General features: G+C 36.8%; 1 protein-coding gene across 1 annotated transcript in view; it reads left to right on the forward strand.

The window, feature by feature from the left end:
• KCNH8 (potassium voltage-gated channel subfamily H member 8) overlaps positions 1–16,354 on the forward strand; it is a 175,687-nt gene extending 159,333 nt beyond the window's left edge. Inside the window, exons 14-16 of the mRNA XM_058809446.1 lie at positions 3,651–3,757; positions 4,851–4,927; positions 15,644–16,354. Coding sequence (XP_058665429.1) covers positions 3,651–3,757; positions 4,851–4,927; positions 15,644–16,354 — 895 coding nt within the window. The remainder of the gene's footprint in view (positions 1–3,650; positions 3,758–4,850; positions 4,928–15,643) is intronic.
• Positions 16,355–24,653: the final 8,299 nt, after the last annotated feature.

Raw genomic sequence — 24,653 nt, forward strand, 5'->3', positions numbered from 1 at the left:
TGTCTATAATATTAATTTCCTCAATAGCACTATGAAACCTTCTGAGTCCATCAGAGGTAGAAAAATTTAGAAAGCAAGTGAAAGAAATTATAGCATAGCCAAGAAAATAAAAAAAATTACTGGAGTACAGAACTATAATGGAAAACAATTGCTAAGCAATTTTGGAAAATATTTAGAGGGTTTTTTAATTGGAGACAGGAAATCTGATAATGGAAGTTACACAGACATTAAATACAGAGTTTAGCAAATCTGTTTCACTGTGTCTTTTAACACAAAAGTATGACAGTTCATTGAGATATTACTAGTGTAAAATGTAAAATATTTCCATTTTTTAATTTGTACACTACTTACAAGTGATTTATGTAACCTGCTCTTAAATTGCTGCAGTGCAATCCTAGTTTTAATGCCAGTTCTTTAGGGAAATGACAAGCATACATACAAGGAGATGCAGTAATTCATCTTCCAGTTCAAGCTTTGTCTTCTATAAATTGACGTGGTTTACATGTTCAAGCACTTCCTTTATTCATTAGAGGCAGAGTGGAAGTTTCAGGAACTTGCCATTGCAAATGTGAAATACCCACAGCTTGAACAATATTTGTTTAACTCTGTCAAAGCACGAGTCCCTAGACATGCAATTATAAAAATGACATGGAAGATTACACAGAACCCTTTCCCCCACATCATATATTTTAACAGTATGAACAGACACGTTTCAACTAGTACCCAGATACAAAACAATTAATTTTTTCATAAAATCATAGAAATCACAAAACCATTTAGGTTGGACAATACCTCCAAGATCGGGTCCAACTTTTGACAAAACACCACTACGCCAACAAAACCATAGCATTATGTGATATTTTCTCATTTGTTTTTCTAGATCTCATAGGAATTTGTTTCAGTCAGCTATGAGTAAAGGTCATTATCATTCACAAAATAAGTGGTAATTCAGGGAAATCTACTTTTTATATTTTCTGCTGAAATGTATTCTTGCTCATTATTTCTCAAACTTATGCAGCCAGACGTTGGCATCTAAGGCTGCAAAAGGAAATATGAAAATGTATGTTTGAATATATTATTTCCTGTTTCCATTAATAATTTTATAATTGTAGGCTAATCCTGTTAATAGACTGGAAAACTGGACCAATATGCATGTTTTTCAGACTTTTTTTCCAGACAAAACATTTTCATGTTATGTCCTGGAAGGAGTTTATATTATTAGAATATTTAAACTTAAAAGTTAATACCACTTCAAAAAATAGTCTTAAGTGTTTCCTTGTGAGCATTAAGGAGCAAATGAGACCCTAATTAAAATTTATGAGAGCTTAATTAAAATTTTCATTTACATTTGGTAAATGTTGGCCAAGGAAGGCAAGGGAAAGTCAAGACTCTGATTGAAATATCCAGTCAGTGCTGTCTGAGATGTATAACCACAGCTTCTTAAGAAACTTCTGCTGCGGATATTTCCTAGAGGAAACTAATTAGAATTCTTTACAGGTGCTTCAGGTTCTGTCTTTGTACCCCACAGTGAAAGCAATAATGCCCAGAGACTGGGTCAAATTTTTAAAGAGCTCTTTGAGCAAGGAACAGAAGCTAGATTTGTAGTTTCTAGAATACAGCCCTGGTCTTCCCAATTGCTTTTTGGGTTCTGCCTGTGAAGTGGAAAAGCACCAAAAGGAAGAAAATGCAAGTGATAATAAAGGCAGCCCTAGGAGGAGGTTTTATGTAATTGAATCTCCTTAGACCCGCACAGACGAGTGCACTCCAACCCTAAGCAACTGGATAGAAGAGGTCACATGTTAATATTTTCTGACTTTTTGGCTTCTAAGAGTGGCGTTTTCTTTCTTCAGGAGAGAATTCAGGGCTGTACAACAGCTGATTCAGAGAGGGGTGAGGCTTACCAATTACCTTTGTCCCCTCATGTTTTCAATTTATTAGGTTATGCACTTCCTCAGCCAGATCATTGTATATGAATAAGCATATTGCACATTATATATTTTCCACAGAGAAGCCTGGCACTCCTAACTAGGTATTCGTGCTAATATAATTTCCTTTTAGACTGAATCTTAAAACACTGTAAAGAATGTAGCATGTATAAATTCCAAGTCACATCTGAGTAAGCTTTCTCCTGTGTGCTTTAAAGGCAGTTATAATGTTAGCATTTTATATAATTAGAAACCTCTACAAAAGTGATATTGGTGTTTAAAATTTGCCTTTTGAAGTAGTGAGGCCAAATGACATTAAATGGGTTTTATAGAAATTTTCAAACAAAGTAATCATTCTGGTTTTCAGCTGCAGACAGCAGTGTAGGCTAGGGCTGCTCAAGCACCACATTTGAGCCTCCTCTTCTACCAGAGGCTGATTAAAATTAGAGTCAAGTCTAGTAACATCCATGAACACTCAGACATGACACGGAGATCTAAATCCACGGGAAGAGCCAAAAAAGATGAGAACATATGGTATTCATACAAAGGTCTGAGTTACATGGGTCTTTCAAGCCCAATACATCACAGATATCTCTGTGTTGTTTGTTCTTTTTCTCCAGGCATTTCAAGTCAAGAAGCTTTCCTGAAAATATCTTTATTAGATGAAAAGTATAATGTCCATCATGACAAATTTATCCCAAAGGACTGGGAGGCTAAGAATTTTCTATCTTAGCCCTTCCAGATTAGTATTTAACTCATCTGTCTGCTGTAAGACAGAATATGAAGCTTGTTCCTGGACAAAACAAGAAATTGATGCTTCATATCAGTCAACTGGCAGTTGTATGATTCTCTTTTATTGACTTTAATATAGTTCTCTTTATAGCACAATTTATTTTAGCTGAGAGCAGAAAATTATTGTCATAATTATATATATTTTTATACTGTATATTGATTCCTCCAATACCTGTTATCTATTCTTTGAATGCAGAAATCGATTATTGTATAAAATAATGTTCCTTTTTTTTTCCCTTTGGCTTTCTTGACACTACAAATTACAGATAACTACTATGCATGGGTAGAAATAACTGGCAAAAAGGTCTCTAATAGTCAGATCCAATACCATTATTAATGTAACTGGGACACTGGAGACTGGTCTGTGCATCTTCCTATATGAAATTTGTAAACAAGATTTCCCTGCCTGAACTAGTTCATTTTAAAGAAATTTAGAATAACTATTTGCATGGAAATTATACTTTTGACTGACGTTTACAGAGATGCTTTCATAAATATATTACGTTCAGGCTTAGGCTCTGCCTAAGTAAACCTAATATGAGAGCCCGATTATGGGCAAGGAGATTTTAGTTGCACAAGAGCATAGTGAAGCCTCTGTTGCAGAAGAATTGCAGCAGATTACTGTAAATATGAAAGACAAAATATAGTCCATGTAGTTTTGGATCGGACCTAGAATATGCTGTGAAAGTCATGAAAATTTTGAAATCTCAGTTAATTATACTTGGCCTGGCATTCCTTCCATTATCAGTAATTTTCATTTTTAGTGACTAGTAAGAAATTACATCAATATAATAGGTTCTGCTTCTCTCTATACTTAATGCTGTGAAAAATTTACCATTGCTTAAAAATGTGCCCTTTAGGAGTAATTATTACAACATAATTATGGACATGATGTTTATGAAACTGCTCCATTACTCCAATTTTTCTCAACAGAATTGTCGATGGGATTGAGGATGGAAACCATAACGAAGAAAGCCAAACCTTTGACTTCAGCTCTGATCAGCTCAGGCAGGAATCCAGGTTATCTCCTACAACTGGAGGTGAGCATCGCCTGGGAAAATCACTTTTTAGAGAAAACAGTTTTCATAACTGCTTTTTGTTCCCCTTTATTTCTTTCATCCTCACTAGTGGCATAAATGGATTAAACATATATTTGTACTCTCAGTACCATTTCAGTGCCATAATTGTAAAAAAACCCACAACAAGGTCCCAAAGGTCATTTGTTATTTTTGTGCTAACAGACAGTCATGATAAAACAGTTTGTGGAAGGAACTGGTTTTTCATGCATTATGCTTTACCAGAAGAATTGTACAATCTGCCTCATGCTCCCAAACCTTTGGTCATGGAAGGTGCTAAACACAAGGACAAAACTGAATGTAAAAATATTATAATACCAAACTGGGAAAAAAAAAAGCCATAAATAAGAAGAAAACAAAACAAAACAAAAAAACCAACAAAAGAAACAAAACAAAACAACCAAACAAAAAACCTACCCAATTAATTAAAAGCCATATGTAAACCTGGCTCTCAATATTTTTAAAGATATTTAGAGAAGTGGAGGGGTATGGAACTATATAGATTTTTTAAAAAGTGAAAACCTTGAATTACAAGGGGTTTTAGGAAGTCTTAATGACCAACAACTGAAAAGGTTGGTGAAGCAGCACCATAAAGCAATAGAATTTGTCAAGATGGGGGGGGAAAAGAATTTTAAAAAGAGACAGAGGAACTGTTTCCAGCATCCCCTCTTTCAAAAGTAAACAGCTCCCACATAGCTAAATGCCTTTATCGTGGGGGCAACTAGGATGTATATTGTTTCTCTGAAAGCCAAGCAGGAAAATAATAATTTAAGTTTAGTCATATTTATGATTTTTAAAAATGTCAAGCTGTCATGTGGATGGCACCAAGGTTGTCGTTTTCATTCCTTTCAGGTCCAGAGTGAAGAGAGCAGTATGGACTTTATTAATTGCACTTCTCTCAAACATTATAAAATGAACATTAAATACATGGTTTAATTTTCATTCTAGCCAACTGCAAAACAGGTTTAAATTTAAAGGATTGGTGTAGTGCAAGAACAGTATGATAATTTCTAAGTGATTATACTCTTGTCATTTACATGAATTTGAATCTTTTCAGAGGCTGAAATTGGTGCTGCTGTGCTCATTATCAAAGCAGAAGAGACCAAACAGCAGATCAGCAGGCTTAATAATGAGGTAACAAGATTTTGTGGGGGTTGAAAGATATTAACAATGATTCAAAGAATGCTGGAGAAAACTCAGGAATATGATAAATGTGCTTAGAAAACTGGATGAGGTTCCTATATGTAGGGCAGTTTGGGGCCTTTAATTCATTCTCAGATTAATTTTCTACATGAAACCTACATAAAAGTTTGTGTCACGTGCTTGGGCTAAAACCAGAATGAGGTTAGTGTATCTGGTTTTCTTAGGATTTAGTCTCTTCTGGGTATGCCCCTATTTGTCTCATTCCTCTCATTATTTCCCCAAGTTCCTTCTCCCATATTTTCTTATCTTGAGATGTGTGTTGTGCTTTTACAGAATTTCTTTGAAAGACGTGCAAATCCATTCACGTTCAAATTTACATAGAATGATTCAAATCACTTTACCTGTGTTCTACTTAGGATGAAAGAGAATTCCATCCCTTCCTGCTCAAGCAATACGACCTGAGGAATGCAGGGCCAATAGTGTTCAGTGACACTTTCTATTCCTCCCTTTTAATAACTCCAAGCCTGTAATCAACTATCAATCCAACACTAGGGAGATGTTCTGTGGCTAAACTGTTTCATTTACCCAGCCCTGGCACTACTTTAGCTAACAGGAGTAAAGCAACAGATAACTTCACAGTGGTACTGCAATACTAAAATCTGTTCCTAGCCTACAATGTCTTTCAATGCGAAAAGATTAGAGACAACTCCTTATACTTCCACGTGGGGAAACATTTAAATAAGTCCCACCACTCAGTTTCACTTCTTCCCTGAGCTCTTTGGTTACCAGAAATGTCCAGTTTGGGTTTTTTTCCTTCTTCATTGTGTATGTTTAATCTAGCTATTATTTCCCACTTACAAAGTGTTGAGCTTATAAACCTCCTTCATCCTGAGTCAGCTTAAGTTGATTAGGTAACTTAAATATCTTGAGCTAAGACTGCATGTGTGGTTAGTTAGTTACTATGGATGCATCAACTCATTTGTATGTAAAACTGTGGAGTTCAAAAAAAAGTCTCATGACCCATTGACTATGGATCATGAAAAACTATGTGTTTTTATAGGATTTGGTCAAAAAACTCAAAAAAAACCTTCAAGGTGTTCATTGACACCACCATCATGACAGAAAATTATATTTCCTATGTAATGCTTTTGAAACACACAAGTCATATTGATTCATCCTTTTTGAACACAGTCATTTTTAAAATAGGAGGATGTATTATATGGCTATCTGCAAGAGGCAGTTGGAAAATATATCATGGTGACAGATGTTCCAAGGCAGGCATCTTGTGGATTAAACAAACATTTCAACTGGAACAGTTCTGAGTTTCTCATTGCTTTTCTGGTGAAAAGTGATAAATAAATAAATCTTGGAGCAGGGCAATATGTTAATCAAAAAAAGAAAAAAAACCTCCACATGTTCAAGGTCATTTCTCTCCACATGCAATTTTAATTTTGCCCTAGTAATACTATCTGAACAAAACATTATGCAACTTGTTCGTTCACATTAACATAACACAGGCAGTAGGACTAGATTTAGATTTCATAGGTAATATTCTGGGCTCAAATCCCAGAGATGGATGGGTATCCTCCAAGTCCTCCCATGGATGAAAATTTACATTGGAAAAACCGCATGACTGAAAGGCCGCTTAATTGCGTATTCTATGTGTACTCAAACATACCCAGCTGGAGTTTCTGAAGTGATAGTACAGAGTTGGTGCTTACCCAATTGAGCTCATGGTAGCCTTGCTGATCCACAGTAGCTGCTCCTTGCAGTTTTTTGTTGTTGTAAAAAGTATAGAATATTTTTAGACCCAGTGCTTTCATCATTCCATCATTTGACCAGTAATGGGAACTTAGCACTGACGCTGCATCAGACTTGTAGCAGTAGTTAAAATACCAGCAGAGTCAGAAACAAAGCTCTCTGTTAAAGACATGCAGTCTCCTCCTGGTAAAGAAAATATGAGAAAAGAGGTCACAAGTAGCCAGTAGCAGTAAACACTGTCATTAATACATTTTCCAGTGGAGATCAGAAATCAATGAATGAATGCAAAGATAACTGCTTTCATGAAAGGTAATTGTATTACAACAGTTCACTAGTTAGCTTAGAAACATTTCAGCTGTTCATGGGGGGTAAAAGACATGTGTCTTTCCATTCAGACTTTCAATACAATGTCTTGTTAGCAAAGCAAAATGCTACCCCAGAGCAAATTCTACAAAATTAGCTATATCTAGTTTAGAAATACAGCTGAGCTCTTGGCAGTATTTTAGGTATATGGCATTCACTACATAATCCAAAGGCCATTTCTTTTACCTAAGAGAGTAACAGTAGTCAGTGCCTTGATTTCACTTCTCAGATTTGTTAACTTAAATAGTAATGGATGCACAGACTTCCTCTAAGGAGAGTAATCTCCAGAGTCAGCACAGTGAATGTGAGACAGACTTGAACACACCCTTAGTTGCTGTTGTACAGCTCCATGGCTTGGCTGCTCAGCCAGTTAATCACCTCCTTCACTTCCTCACCTAACTTCACTGCTCACTGAGCATTCAAGCTGATACAGGAATTTCCTCCCAGTTCAGTATTGCAAGGTAGAGTGGAATTGGACGACTTTATCTCCTACCATGTTTGTCCCTTCTTCTTAGAATAAATAATCACTAAATAAGGCAGGCATGACATTCATTATAGTTCAGTAACTTCAGTACATGGCAGGTGAAAGCTAGGGGTTCAGGTTCTTGTTCTAGTAAAAACAGAGTTATTTAAGCAATAGTTCCAAGATTAGGTTACTAAATATTTACTGGCATTGTACATTTTCTGAGCTGGGGAAAGCTTGATTCAAAGACCTGCTCCAAACTAAGCAGAGCAAGAATTCAGGAAGAGTATTCTGCCTTACAACACTGTGTCCTTCCTTTCCAGAGATCTCTACACGTAACCTGGTCTTTCCAATGCATTTGTCTGCAAAGGCTGAGCAAATGAGTGTATCTGAACATTTATCATATTTTTCAGAAGCACCACTTATCTGATGCAATCATAGGTAACTACTAAGGAGCCCACAAAGTAAAAATAGGAAACCACTAAGCAGATTTTATCAGGTATACAGATGGACAAGACATTTAGATTAAAGCACTTGCCTATCACTGTCCCATTCCCATTGCCTGTGTCCTTTAAGGCTTTTAACTCTCTATCATTTGAAAGCTACTGCAAGAAAAGGGCAGAGAAATACCTTGATTCAGTTTGAAAAACCAAACCCGAATTATTTACAAGAGATCAGTTAAAATAAGAAAAATACACAACATTTAGCCATATTTCCTCCCCTAAATACAAATACACATTCTCCATTCAAAAACACAGGTACATGATTTTGAGCTCAGATAAAAAGGCCATCTCATACAGTGCATGAAGACAAACTCAAGTTGCTTTGTTGTGCAACCCAGCTTCAGTGCAACCTCCATCAGCTTCAGAAATCTGGGGGCTGATTCCATGTCTTAACGTCTTACCACATTGGTAGATCCCACAATTACAGTACTAAAACAGTATAATGAACACAGTACTCATATTTCTCCCATTCAACTGAAAAACAAACAAACATGAGGAAATATGAATAGGGTCAGGTTTTGAGCTAGATAATTACTTTCTATTTAGCTCCACATTGGAGCACTTAGTGGAAATTCAGCTATTTTTAATTTTAGGTTTTAAATGCAAGTACTTAAAATAAGCATCTGGCACTTACACAGAACAGAGAAAATATATTCATGGGAATATTTAACTTTCACCTAACAAAAGGAACAATCCTAAACAAATATGTTTATTTTCCAAATCATAAATTTTATGCATATATTATTTTTAAATGTATTTCAATTCCAGCTGTCGAAAATCAATTTCATTCTCCTCTCAGTACAGAAAAAAACATTTTTAATATTAAAAACATATGCAAATGATAACCAAGGCCACTAAAGACAATTTGGTGAAGCCAGTCAGGCTTCTAGTTTTACATAGGGGATATATTGTTAAAGTTCAATTTGCGACTTGAGAGTTCATTATATGAACTCGCTTGACTTAGAGTAATTAAATACATGCTCTTCTTAAGAAGTTCATAACTCTATCAGCACACAAGAGAAATTACTTTGCAGCAAGGCTATCCCAGTGATTTGGTTTGTAAAATACCCTTCAATCAAGAAAAATGTGGCAAAAAGTGAATTAATGACATTTATAGATGATGAAAACTATTAAAAGTAATCTACTCATTTTGGATTTTAGCCATGTAAATTTTACATTAAATCAAAAACATAAAACCAAGTATCATTTGTATGAAGAAATAAAAGCTTTCTAAACACTACATGCAGACTGAATTCATTTTGCCTACTGAGATTTTAAAAAATACATCTCTTTTAGCACTGATATTCATGTTTCCAAAGAAGCTTGTTGTTTTGTCTCTCTAGCCTCATAGTTTGATAGCTGTAGAGAAGCCTTTCCAGCTAACTTCTTTCTTCTTTTAATGTTAAATAGGCATTGGCTGATGAAGGTAAAAAAATAGTTGATGCTCTAAAGCCTAGATTATATTTTTTTAACCAGAGCACACTGCACATACATGCTATAAGTCCCATATGCTGTGGTGTGCCCCTGGCACTTTTCCTTGGTGGAAAGGCACCTGAGACAAAGGAATTAAGCAAGAGGCAGCCATGCAGTATACAAATCATCTGGACGCCAAAAGCTGACTTCAAATTTGAATAAAAAATATTGTTACCATGACAGATGATGACATTTGTCCAGTTAATATCTAACAGGCATTTCAAAATGTTTCTGTACTCATAAAATCTATTTTCCCAACATCTAAATGTGAATGCCTGTGGGTATGCAAGTTCATAAGTTCACATCTTTTTCTTTTTTGCTTAGAAGAGCATAAGAAAAAGTTGATTGGTGTTCTCCTTCTACAGTCAATTTATTCTGGAAACACGCTATTCCAGCAGATCTCAGCAAACCAAATTTCTTTTGACTTTCTTTGCCCATTACATTTGCTAAAAGCTCTTCACTGGTATAATTTTCTTTTGAATTGTCTTCTCTTCTTTGAATTCACCGACAAAGTAGACAATGTCAAGCAGCTTTAGTAATTCCTTGTGAAGAAAACCCCCTTATAGAGTTCAATTAAAGAAGATACGCTGTTTATGTATCCTGGGAGTATGATTGATGCCCACAAAGTGTCATTTAGCAGACCTCCATAGACAATTTTCTATAATACCCTGCATAAGCAGAACATTGTATTTATGCCTCTGACATTTTCTTTTCAGATGTAATGTTTAACATTTATCTTTCTTGAATTTCATATTACTGATATTTAAAAGTGAACATGAATTCCATTTAGACATTCAAAATAAACATTAAATAAAAACAGATCTGGATAGGGTGCTGAAAAGGATATTTTCAAATGTCCATGGATGACAGCTAGCTATTGGTCATAAATCTTTCCAATCATGTAAGAATCCAGCTTATGGTGGTTATGTCCCCTTCATATTTTCTTGTAATTCTAGAAGAATGTCAGATGGACAGTAACATCTTAGAAGTCTTTTGACAAGATGTATATTACGTCTAAAGTTTCTTCTTATATTTTAAAACAGCTCTTCAGTTAAGAGAATTATAGTTTTACCGTGGTTTATTCTTAAGAGCTGTAATGTTGCCTGTCCTCTTTTAACTATTCGTTTAGATGCTTATAGAAATTGTATGCTTAATATTTTTGCCCAATATCATATATGCTACCTCAGGTTTCCTTTCATCAGTACTTATTACCAGCTTCTCCTCTCCCAGCCACCTGGAATTTCCACAATTTTCCATTTTCTCTCAATCAATGGCTAGTCGGTCAGTTTGTCTCTGGTAATTTTTAATTCCTTGCAGCAGTAGTTTCCAAACCTGATTTCCTTATTGTCACCATTATGCTGACACCATCCTGATTCTTTGCCAATCAGAAGACAAAGTCCACATCCAACAATCATCGAATCATGAAATGGTTTGGGTTGGAAGGGTCCATAAAGATCATCCAGTTTCCACCCCCCCTATCAGGGGCAGGGACACTTTCCACTTTCCAGAGACCCATCCAGCCTGGCCTTGAACTCTTTGAGGGATGGGGCACCCACAGCCTCCCTGTGCAATCTGTTCCAATGCCTTACCACGCTCACTGTAAAGAATTTCTTCCTAATATTTAAACTAAATCTACTGCCTTTCAGCTTGAAGCCATTACCGCTTGTCCTCTCACTACATCCTCTTGTAAATGATCCCTCTCCACCTTTCTTGTAACCTCCCTTTAGGTACTAGAATGTTGTTTCAAAGACTTCTCTTTTCCAGGCTGAAAACTCCCAATTCTCTCAGCCTTTCCTTGTAGGACAGGTGCTCTATACTTCTAATCAAGTTTCCTCTCATACCGCTCTGCCTCCACTCCCCTTCCCACCAGATTCACTCCCAGTGAAGAGCCACAAATTATTATTAAAACTGCAGTTTGGGAACTCTTTTTTCTAGACTGAATTTCATGGGACTTCTGTTAAGTTGAATATATTTAAATACTCTAGTCCTTTGTACTTCTCTTGTTTATCCTTGTGTGTTTAATAGCAATAATCTTGGTGTCCTAATTCACCCAGACAAACTGGTCACTGGAACTACCAAAGAGCTGGCTAGAGAGCCAGCAAATGACAAAATTTCCTACTCTTAGATGGTAAAGCCAATTGCACAAGCTTCCAGATTTCTGGATTTATGTCGCTGAAACTGAATCATCATATCATTGCACAAATCCTATAGATTTAATCTGAACTCAGATTAGCTGCACTGGAATTTTTTTTTTTTTCTGCAACTAGCTTTGTTTCTAAAGCCATTAAATCAGAAACATCTGTCACCACAATTCCAACGGCCACAGAGCTGCTGATAGATGATCAATGAGGAGTCTGTCCCTGCTCAATTCTTGTTTCATTCATTCAACAATGCAGTCAGTAAGAAACAGAATACCAGCAGTTAGTTAATCTGAGCTTTAAAGACAACTCATTTTATCTGGTAATCTCCCTAACTTAATGATAAACCAGAATAGAAGATGCAATGAAAGACCAAGCAAGGGAATAGAGAAGCTGGCGTATACAGCCCAAGCCAGGCAATTCCTCCACTCTGCCAAAATACAGCTTCCATTTCTCAAGAAGCCAATATTCATCTTCATTTCTTTGGGTGTTCAGAAAGAGTCAAAGCAGGAAGATATTTGGGTCTGAAGTTTGAATTTCAAAAGGGAGTAAACAGAGGGAGAAAAAAATATGTACAAATAAGAATCTAATCAGTTTCTAATCAGAAGTCTTATTTCATCCATTATTTAAATTTAGGGTTCATTATTAAAGTCACCCTAGGACATTCAGAATTATCCAGGAACAGTGATGAGAGCTAGGAATTCCAGTTTAAAATTTGTCTTTATAACATAGATATTGGAATATATAATGGGAAGAAAAATAAATCTGTTTAGCCATTTAAACAAGCAACAAGCATCACACCATTCCTACCCAATTACATGGAACAAAATACTCAAACTGCTGAAAAGTTTAATACTGGTAGTAAAAAAAAAAAAAACTCTTTCTTCTGAAACTGTCAAAGTAATTTTAAAATACAAAATAGATCTGCTAAAATTTTTATTTTAACCTCTATTTTGAATATATTCTTTCCTGATAACATAGTCTACTAAAAAGGCACGAGCACATTGCTTTCAACCAGTTTGAGAAGCACCTCTTGCTACTTGAAGCTAAATCTGTCTAAAACCCAGTTTCTACACCCGGAAACATTGCAGTATCTTTTCCAAGCTCTAGGAAATGTTAAGGCAGCATTTCGAGTATATTTGGGATCTCAGAGATAATTTTAAAGCTGTCTGCCTAGAACAGCAGGAGCCATTTGTACCAGTAGCTGTTTTGCCTAGCAATAATCAGTGATCTCCTGAAAAGAGTGCAGCCTTACTGGCATGCCAGGAATTAGCCCTTTTTCCTCAGGAAGAAACCATATTGAAAGCAATAATAAGTCTCTTTCACAGACTTAAAATTCCTTCAGCTTTTAATCCGTGTTATTTTGCACTTTCTCAAACATTGTGAAATTTTTAATAATACTGATAACATTTTTCCCCCCTTTTACACCATTTTATTTGCATCTGCTCAGGGATCTCTTTAGGGTATAAAAATAATAGCATTAACAGGGTAATGTTGGTAGGAACACTAATAGTATGCTATGCATGTATAGAACTACAATAATATAGAGACATATGATAATTAATAGCAATATAGATACGGGAGGTTTAATCTATTCATCTTGTCACTGTAAAATCCTGAAAGCTACATGTTTTTTTGTGCATGTGACATCCAGAATAGGTCCAAACTAACTGATCTTACTAACTGATAGTGGTGAATTAAGTTTGGCTTAACTATTCTGACTATCATCCTACTGGAAATGATTAAAGCCTACTTTATAGGGGTTTATCCTATGTTGGTACAAGAGCAAGTTTGTGAGAAGAAAACACTCTATGAGCTAGCTGAAATATCAAAAATAGAGTGTCTGGGCACTACAGCAAGTTGCAATGATCAGAAATTCAGGGCTGCCACAAGTGCTGATCCTGGGATTGATTTTTGCTGTATTTTCTTAGTGATTTGGCAAAAGAAATACGCTAAACGATGATGCAACTTCTAAAAAGCTCATAAGTGATGAGAAATGGAAAAGAAAAACAAGGCTCAAACCAAAAAAGACATTTTAAAATTGTGGATATTTTCACACAGCATTCATAGTTTAGGTAAGGTACATACTCATAAGGTAGTGTCAATATTTTTATTTGCACATCTGCAGAAAGCCCTGAAAAAATGATGCAAGTTGGGATATTATGCACAGAAAATCACTGCTATATCCATGAGGTGTAGGGGCCAGTGATGAACCTAAAAAGAACTGATGACCAGTGAATCTAGATAGCCATGAGTTTGATTGTCTGTCTTCCCCCATCCTACCCAAAAAAGCTTCTGGAGGTTTTACAACAACATGTCCGACAGAACATAGGAGTTCTTGTGAGGTTGATTTGTCCAGAAATCTCACTGTGTTTTCTCACAGTCTGACGGTACCAAGAACCTTCACCGGCTGCTTTGACCCCAAGGGAAACCTGCTCACAGAACACTTTGGCAGCATATTTAATTTCTCACGTTAACTGAAGTTACCAGGCATTCAAAGCTTAATCTCTGCTGACAGAAGAGGATCTCATGGTATTTTCTATCTACCATGACTCAATTAGACAAGGCAGAAAGAAGTGCAGAGACAGAGATCCTGTCACCTGTCACTCAGAAGTCTCCTCCCTTTAAGGATTTTATCTCCAAAGGCAGTGTGATCATTACAAAATTATTAAACAATATATTGGTTTTGACCTCTAAGCTCAGAGAAAAATAAATAGATCTATAGGAGCTGTATTGGAGCTTCCTACTTTCTTCTCCAAATTTCTTTATAATTATTATGTCTGGAATAACACAATCAAACTCAGCCTGAAATATATTTCCAGCAGATTTCTTCAGAACTATCCTGACAGAACAATGAAAATTAGTCTGTGTAGGTCATCTAATCAGTGATGTCTCTACGTGATGTTAAAGAAAAGCTCCTTGAATTAGCTATTTTCTTTTTGACATGTAGCTTGAAGATTAATGTGCAGTCATGTCGTTTTCCAACAGAGTAGCATCAGTATGAGAAACTCTATTTTACTGATAATGATGGTGCTTTGACCTGAAATAGATTGATAATTATCATGGAGACAAATTTATTTTCTATCCTTCAAAATTATGAATGGGTTACTTTTGTGTTTGAGCTATACTTTTCTTTGCCCAGAACATCCTTATAAAGGCATTAAAAAATGTCCCCATTAATGTTCAAATGCCAGTCAGCTTTAAAACACAGATTCAGAACTTGCCAATCTGATCCCCACCCAAAACGGCAGTGTTGAGGAAAGACGTCATGTATTTTATGGAACCAAATGGATGCTATCAACTGTTTCAGCATTTAAGAGAAAAAATCTAATTAAAAATCTGATTCTCCCTTTTGCACATGCACCAGAGAAATCCATGCAATGGATTAATGTCTGTTATATGTAGTACCTTTCAAGCATACCCAAAAGTGCATGGAAACAAACTGTTCCACAGTCTTATATTTTTTAAATAATTAGAGGTAGCAAGTGAGCTTTAGATTTTTCAGGTTCCCCCCCCCCCTTTTTTTTTCGTAGCAGTCCACAAGATTTTCATTTAACTAGTATTTGCATCCAGCAACTTAGAGTATGGACTTCTTTTATTTTGCTATGAAGACAGCAGTATACTTCATATGTATTTCTAAACAAGATTTCACAAGACCTCATTTTTACATAATTCATCAGCATCAAATTGTTTAATAGGAAAGTTTTATGGTTTAAAATATTTAATGATTGATCAAGAGAATATTGATGTGATACAGCATCTGGAAATCATCTGAGTTCTGACCCTATAACCATTTTTTATATACAGGGAATAATTTGAAATTAGGTAAATTAAAGTATCTGGAAGGAATATTTCCCATATACACTAGCAAAATGCATTTCTTTAGTGTAGAAACACTGTGCCAAAGATGAAAGTTGCTATTGCTGGAAAGAAAAGAAGGATGTATGTGCATATTTTAGGCATGGTGCATTAATAAATACTGTGATATTTTGCCCTTTCACAACAGATAACATCTTTAAGTCAGGAAGTCTCACAATTACGTAAGGATATGAAGAATGTGATGCACCTTCTGGAAAACCTGCTCATGTCCCAGAAGCCTCCAGGATTCTGTGCTGTGCACAGCCTATCTCGAAGTCCCACAATGGACAGTCTGCAGCCTCGAGTGGCTTGGACTACACATCAGCCTTGCTCTCACATGCAAGCTGGCAACTTCTCTTGCACCAAAGCACAACTTTGTCGTGGAAACACACTATGTGACATTTGGAATACAGATCTGTCTTCTGTAGGCAGCAGTCCCCAAAGGACTGAACCCAACCTGCAGAATTCTATGGATGGTGAATTTTATTATACAACAGGCCTTCAAAATTCCCCTTCCCAGTATCAGGTAATTCAGAAAGACAATCTGCAATTTTTAAGATGCACCTCTCCCCATTCAGACACTACCCTGACTCCTCTTCAGTCTATTTCAGCAACCCTTTCTCCTTCAGTATGCTCTTCATCAGAGACATCACTGCACCTAGTGCTGCCCAGCAGATCAGAGGAAGGGAGCTTCAGCCAAGGAGCAATCAGCTCACTAAGCCTTGAGAACCTGCCAGGATCATGGGACCTGGAAGGAACAGCCGGAGTAACTTCTGCACAGAGCCCAGATTTCCCAGTAGACATTGTGACAAGCACGAGGGATGTTAAAGATAAAGACTGCCAAGCCATAGATGTATGAGAAACAGTGAAGTGGTACTCAAAGCATGTTCCACAGCTGCCAGTTTTAACTTTAGAGAGTACTGCATGACTGCTTTATTTGATCCCCGTTTTGGCGATCATGGAGACTTACAAACGTGAAAATTCAGACTTATAGAAAGTAAGAAAAGGTAATGGTTCATACTATAGGAAAACCAACAAATTTCTAGATTCTAGAAGCATGTTGAAAAAACATTTTGAATACATATATAACCTGTCTGTTTGACAGACTTTTGTGATAGTCCAAAGACCCTGAGGGTCAGAGCAGCTGGAAGTCTAGCGCAAAGAACTGTCGTGGGTGGCTTTTGTTCATCGAAGCAAAGGTTTTCCCTGAGTGTCTGACTGTTGTTCCCACACAATATCTATGGCACTGTTTGCTTCAGGTGATCGTGGGTCCTGCTGGTCTTTTTGTCAGTTCTGTGAAGGCAAAGGACATTCGCTGCATGTCATCTAGACAATCAACCAAATAGAGCTGCTAGAGAGTGCTTAGATGTTGCACGTTATTTGTCATGTAAATGAAACCTCTTAATTTATCTTAAAATACTATTTTTATATACTTGGTATGAAACATGTACCTAAAAATTATTTAAAATATTTATAAAGAGAATAAGAGTTTGGTTTCATTTTGGTAAAAGCTTGCAGTTTTAACAAGAAATGCACTACCATCGTGTATTAGATCAAATACTATTTATTGTTAAGATATCATGTAGTTTACAAATGACTTCCCTTTTATGTGCATGCAATTTGCAATGAATGTACTCATTCTGGTGGAATACAAATAAATTAAGGTATTATTTTATTTAAAAAAATAAAAGAGCTGAAATGTTATATCCTATAATAAGGTATCACTACTTAAAAAATGAGTTGTTGTACTGATACCATTAATTATTCTTGGTTTATGTCTTAGTATTGCATTGTAATTTGTAAGACCAAGTCAAAATTTAAAATACTTTCCTGTTTAGGGGCTTTATATCTGGTTAAGAACATAAAAAGGGATGAAAACTAATGAGCAAACTGAGGAATATTAAAGGAGAAAATTACAATTTTAGTAAGTCTGAATCAAAGAATTAAGATTAAAGTATTTATTATTAAAGTAGTTATTTATTAATTGATCTTTTTGTTTCATCTCTAAAAACTAGCTTTGATTTTTAGTCAGAATTTTTTCAAAGGAAATACTATAGATTTGGTGAATTATTTAATCTAGAATCTGACTTAATGTACCCCCAACATTTTTTTCCTGGTATTTAATGTACTAGAAACATATTGCTACAGTGCAACCAAGGCTACAGATTTGCATTGGAATTTTGATTTTTATATATAAAGATGTGCAGCGAACATCAAATTTACATATCCTTTAACAAGCTTTCTAAAAAAAAAGACCACACAAGCCAAAATAAATGTCCTAAAATGGATAAGTAAACTAAGTTATATTTAATAATTCATGCAAACTGCTGGGTATCAAAATTTTTAAAATTTTTACAGAGCACAGATTTATGTTTAACTTCCTTAAGAGGTTGTTTTGGTGGGATTTTTAATAGAAACTTCAAAGACAAAATATATGTTAACATTTGGCTGTGTGTGGGAATACAAACCCCAGCTGACACTCTGTGACCAACCTACATACTTCCACAGCCATTTTCCTACTGGTACAAATTAGGGATGAAATGTCATCTCCAATTTTGGGCTACCTGAATTTTGCCAGTGTGTCTACACCTCAATGTGAGTGTTTGTATACAGGGTTTCTTACTTTCCCTTTATTCCAGTTTTTACTGAGTTTAAGGTAAATAGAGAAGTACAGATTAAATAAAGAATATCCCAGAAATTTTTTAAAATAATAAAATAATAATAGATAGTAGCAAATAAAGTAACAAGTACCATTCTATGATATTTCTGCAAACAGTCCTAGTTCCTCTTTAGCAGTCCACTGTTGCCCATCCTACTTCAGCACTGGGCAGGAGGCTGGGGGACGCTGCCTGCTCCCCACTCCCAGGGCAGGAGCCCCACCTCACCTCAGCACCCTACAGCCACAGTCACCACAAGGTGCAGCTCCTTGGGATGCACTGATACATGCTGCACAGCTGTCCACAAATCCTGATTCCTCAGCCTACCGTATTCCAGTTACTGACTGAGAGTGCACAAACACACCATGCCTATTTCCCAATATCATTTAACAATTTCCATTGCCCACATAAACAGGGAGAAGCATTTGCTTTCTCATTTTATGACATATAAACCATTATGTATATGCATTAAGATTTTGGCATTGGGTTTTTTAATTTCCAGTATAAACAGTGGTGTCATGAGATTAAAACTGGATGTTTTGTCCTGGAGTTTTTGTGTCGGTTTTGTATGAAAGTTTAAAAAGGTCAGTGGAAACACAAAAATCCTCTTTGCATACACAGCCTTAGCTTTAGTATTGTACATTTTATTCTCAAATAAAATAAAAAAAGGCATGTACAGTAATTACGTAGAAATAACACCAGGATATCAGTGCTAAGTTGTTCTGTTTCTGCAACAGTCAAGCACATCCCAAACAAAGCTGGCAAACACTGTTTGTACTGGCCATAGTTTCAAGGAACACACCAGAATTGCAGAGATTCTGTAAGAGGGGAATCACACAGGTGAGTGCTCTGCCTTCCAAGGAAAAGCTTAAGGAACTTCAGACAAGGCAAGAACAACACCGTCATTCCAAGCATTATGGTTTAACCCCAGCCAGCACCCAGCCCCATGCCACCACTCACTCATTTCCTTCCTGTCAGAATAAGCAGCAAAATTGGAAAAGTAAAAGCCAGAAAACTCATGGGTTGAGCTAAAGACAGTTTTACAGGGAAAGCAAAAGCCATGCATGTGAACAAAGCAAAGCAAGGAATGAATTCACTGCTTCCCGTGGGCAGCAGGTGTTCAGCCACCTCCAGGAGAGCAGGACTCAGTCGTGCGTAACTGTGACTTGGGGAGACAAATGCCATCACTCCAAATGTCCCTCCCTGCCTTCCTCTTCCTCCAGCTTTAGCATGCTCAGCATGGCACCATATGGTATGGAATATCATAAGTTGGGGTCAGCTGTCCTGGCTGTGTCCCCTCCAACTTCCTGAGCACCCCTCTGGTGGGTGGGGGAGGAATAGAAAACTCCTTGGCTCTCTGTAAGCCTTGCTCAGCAGTACCAAAAACCCTTTCATCACCCTGTTTCAGCACAAATTCAGTCCACAGCCCCACACCAGCTGCTGTGAAGAGCTGAAATGAAGAGCTGTGTGAAGCAAATTAAAAATCCCAGCCAAGACCAGCACACCTGGACAAAATCAAGGAAAGAAAGAGAATGGTCTTGAAGGGTTGTACTATTTTAAACTCCCTGACACCATCATAGTATGAAGGTCCCAAGAAAAGCATTCCTCAAGCAGCTTTTGCAGAAATTATCTGCAACCAGTGCAAAAAATTTCACTTTTGAAGGTGAAATGAAAATTCACAGGGACAAATGTGAAAGCTTATACTTCTGAAATGGAACAGTATCCAAGCAAGATTACCATGGACATAATAATTCTACACACAAAGTGGCCATTGAGGATATATGGGATTAAAGCGACAAGCACTGTAATATTTACATGCTACCTTCAAAAAACTTTAAGTATGAAAATCAATACAAGCATCCCATACCCTAACATCCAACCATCCAGTTCAGACAATTTAATTTATTCCTTTTTACACTAAGCTTTAGAAAAATAAAAAAAAAAAAATGTTTTTTGCTATGGATTGTTCTTCTCATCTAATTCTGCATCAGTTTACTTCCTAAGTTTTTACATTTCCTTCCTTTCTTGCATTTACCATCACCATCCATTTCTTCTTTTGTAGAGTAACTGTATTTCTTTTCCCCTCTCTATTTATTTCCCCATTTTTTTCTCTCACTTATTCAGTTTTATATTCTCTTTCTAACTTCATCAAATTCAACCGTGTTTTTTATTTTCTGGTAATTTTTCTATTAAAAATCATCCCAAGTCTGCCACTAATAAATGGTTACTGAACTCTGTCATGCAACAGGACACCATATTTGGTCTCTGGACTCAGGCAGTAAACCACTGGACTTTAACCAAAATCTCCTGCACGTTATATTCTCACAATGCTGTAGTTGCTTTCACTGGGAATGGGAAAAAGAATGGAAAACATGAAAAAGATGCACTGGAAAACAAACAAATCAAAATACCCAAAGTAGGAAATTTGTCTTCTGCTTCAGGTACATCATTAAAGATAAGTATTTGTCTTGGGCCCACTATAACTACTAGATTCAATTTAAGAAGCACAGCTTATCACGAATTCTGCAAATACTTATCATGTTTTCACAAATCATAGCCAGCGCTTGTGATAACCTTGCTTTGACCATTGGCTGGTTATCTACCACTATCTAAGTAGTCCATCTGCTATCTGCAGGTGAGATTTCAATACATTTCCCTTTGTGAGGCAATTTTGTAACACACTGTGTCAATAACCTAGGTGGTAGCTTGTAAAAATCCTGTGTTCCACAAATGAAGCCTTGGGTTGAAACAAACTGATCTCAATATTTTCTGCATCTTCTTTCCTTAGCTTAAAAGCACATGGTTCTTACATGCCTCTCAGTGGGACACACTTTAGATATTTTCTACTGCTGGGACTGCCACAAAAAGTGTTTAGTCACGTTGCCATGTTCTAGAAAAACACTTATAACAATTTACCTCAGTCTTAAAAGAATGAGGTTATAGCTGGTAATTTAGCAATGGAGTAAGAAATAAGAAAAGGAAAAGGGCTGGTGCTTGATTTTCTGGATCACTCCCCTATCTCAGCAACAGGAATTTACCCAGTTGTCATCAATTCCAGCAACCTGCATGGTACTGAGTCTTTGTTTCACACAGAAAATCAAGTAGCTTACCTCAAGAAATCCAAGCTCATCTCATTCATTATCTGAAAACTGTCAAAATAGTTAGATACCAGTAAAAAATAATTCACAGCTGCTCATTCATTAGATAATGCCACATGCAAAATCAGTTTCACCCCTTTCAAGATGAGTATAAAAATCACATCATCATTCCCAGACCAGCCACTGATCTCCTGTGTAATTTATAAAATTCCCTTCCCAGGGTTTCCTCATTTCTCCTATCACACATTGTCAGTGGCAACAACAATGACAAGAAACAGCAATTTCTGGTTTCAAAACCACAAAGAAATGCCACAGATCTGATAATTTCATTTAGAGAAAGTAGAATATGAAAAGCAAATTTTATCTATGTACCTTGACACTTGATTTTCCAAGTCTTTGGAAATCTCTCAAAGAAGCAAGTTATTAATGTTTAAGAATTGAAGGACTCATGTCAGTCACAACTTGGTACCACAAAAGTTGTGCAAGAGGAAAAGCCATACCTTCTTCTTTCAAATTGTTTTAAAATTCAAAATTTAGTATGGATCCTTACATTTGTGCCTTGATGGTGTCTTTAAAGTCTATGCCCTTATTTCCAAGAGATTAATATTTAAATTGTTTTCTCTTCACAGATCTTCTAGAACCCATTGAAATTTTTGCTGTGGTAAATCCAAAGGTTTGAGACATGACCAAGAAATAGAAAGGTAGGAAAAAAATAGTGAAGATCTTTATCTCCAATTACACCGAATTTTACAAATTATACATTACAATTGTAAATGGCTAATATGTATTTAACCATAGAATAAAATATCAACAGAATTAATATGACATGCAATAAATGCTTCCACCAACAAGCTTCTGAGAAGTATTTCCTCAGTTTTCAAATTTTATTATCCTAGATGCTGTTACCAACCTCACATATGCAAAGTTGTCTGACAGAGTCCCTAAAAGAGCTACAACTTCAGACAAATATTTGAATTCATTCTCTTTTTCAAATGCCTTTGATCTATTACATTGATTTCTCTCAAAATGCAAAGTGGTGCAAGAGTTGCCACTGTCATAAATGACAGCTGTAGGAACAGCTGCATAAACTTCAATTTTGCCTTTTGCCAAACATTTTGTTTGTAACTACTGTGATGCCTCAGGGTCCTTTGTGCAGAAGAACCCAAGCATCTTAGAAAACAATGGTGGAATTTTTAAGTAAATCAAAGTGCAATAGAAGACTTCTCAGGGAAATGTGCAAATATATTGAGGAATTTTTTTAAATTAAAATTTCATAGGCCTTCATATTTAACATCCACAAATCCTCAGGACTTTTAGAACAGTCAGTGCAAATTTCCAAATGTCTAAGCACACTTTATCTGCCCTTAAATTGCACATTTCATATGGAGTAGGTAATGTTATATGTATGTATTGACCCTGTCCTGGCCTACATAGTAACTATTCTGATTCTTTATTTTTAGTGTAGTCTACCTCTGACTTCTTCATAGAATTAAATAGACTATGTTCTTCTTCTTCTTCTCACCCTAATACAATACAAAATAACTGTAGTGACTAAAAATCCACATATTTTGAAGGGTTTGCCTTCACAAGGCACTTTAAAGAGTTTGCTTCCTATTCAAAAAAAGCAAAGCTTCCTTCAAGAAGGAGATTAAAAAAAACCCACGCAGTGTTAACCTCCCTATGCACAAACAATCAAATCCCACGCGCCAGTTCCTTCTTGACTCTGCAGTCAGACACAGGACAAAAACTGCAGCACCCTGAGACAAACTGGAAGCACAAGCCTCAATAGGCAGCAATACTACAGACTAATTATACCTTTTTAAAGGCCAGCATTGTCAATCATTTACTTCCTGACTTTCCTTACATGATTTTTTTTAGCCTAACACATATATCTAGTGCTGCTGGATTTCATTTCCCCACCCCTACACAGCACTGATCCACAGAAATACAGCTGGTATTCTTGTTAGAAAAATGCCAACATTATTTCAGTAACCATGCAAACTGCTTTTGGGCAGAATTTTAAAGTCTGTAGTATATGCAAATGAATGAACAGGTTTCTTGCATTGTACTTGTTTATAGGAAAGGAAAATTATAACCCTTTAATAGAAAATGTTTTTCATCTCACCCACAGTAGTCTGAAATTTTCCTAAAGTAAATAGAAAAGGTCTCTTTTATGCCTTTGCTTGCAATGAAATTGTGGGAAGCAAGGACATGGTCAGGATGGACAGGAAGAACACCAGCTACACACACTCTCTCAGAATGCTATACTACCTCATAACATCATTTTTAAATGTTACTGAGTCATGATTGTCAGGCAGCTTAAATGTGTTCAAAGACAAGCAATCACCTGCTTATTTTTTCCCATACAGAACTACCAGTGTGTGTTACAGATCGTGCCAGAGAATCTCTGATGACTGTATACATAGATCATAAAAATAGTTACTGGCACTTGTACCACAATCACAGAGAAGGCAAAAATTCCTCATTCCCCACCTGTCCAACAACATGAAAAGCTTTTTATAAAAAAAAAAAGAAAATTGCTGCTTGGTATTTTGTAAAACATTATACTTGTATTAGGTTTGCCTGGCCAGATTTTGGTAGCAACGGCAGCAGGGGTGGCTCCTGTGAGGAGCTGCCAGAAGCTTCCTCCATGTCCAGCTGAGCCAATGCCAGCCAGCTCCAGAACAGACCTGCCACTGGCCAAGACTGGGCCAACCAGAAATGGTGGGAATACCTCTGTGATAGCAGATTTAAAAAGCAGGAACAAAAAATTTATTGTACAGATGTAATTGTGGCCAAAGAAAAGCAGGGTAAGGATAAGTGAGAGGAGCAACTCTGCAGACACCAAGGTCAGTGGAGTGCTCCAGGCACTGTAGCTGAGGTTCCCCTGCAGCCTGTGGTGAAGACCAGGGTGAAGCAGCTGTAGCCCTGCAGCCCATGGAGGTCATCAGGGATGCAGACATCCACCTGCAGCTGTGGGGGAGACCCAACTGGAGCAGGCTCCTGGCAGGCACCTGCAGACCCAAGGACAGAGGAGCCCACATTGGAGCAGGTTTCCTGGTAGGACTTGTGACCCTGTGGGGGACCCACGATGGACCCAGCTGTGCGTGAGGAACTGCACCCCATGGAAAAATGACCCGCATTACAGCAGTTCATGAGAATTGCTTGTGAGGTGGACTCACTTTGGAGAAGTTCAAGGAGAGCTATTGCCCATAGGGAACACAGGCTGGAGCAAGGGAAAGATTCCTCACCCTGAGCAGCAGCAGGAACAATGTGTGGTGAACAGACCACAATCCTGCTTCCCTGCACTGCTGAGGGGGAGGAGGTAGAGCTGGGAAGGTGCTTTAAGGTCTGTTTTTAATTCTCATTACACTGCTCTGATTTTCATAGTAAGAAATTCAAA

Source organism: Ammospiza caudacuta, chromosome 1 (assembly GCF_027887145.1).
Source record: "Ammospiza caudacuta isolate bAmmCau1 chromosome 1, bAmmCau1.pri, whole genome shotgun sequence".
Classification (NCBI taxonomy): Eukaryota; Metazoa; Chordata; class Aves; order Passeriformes; family Passerellidae; genus Ammospiza; species Ammospiza caudacuta.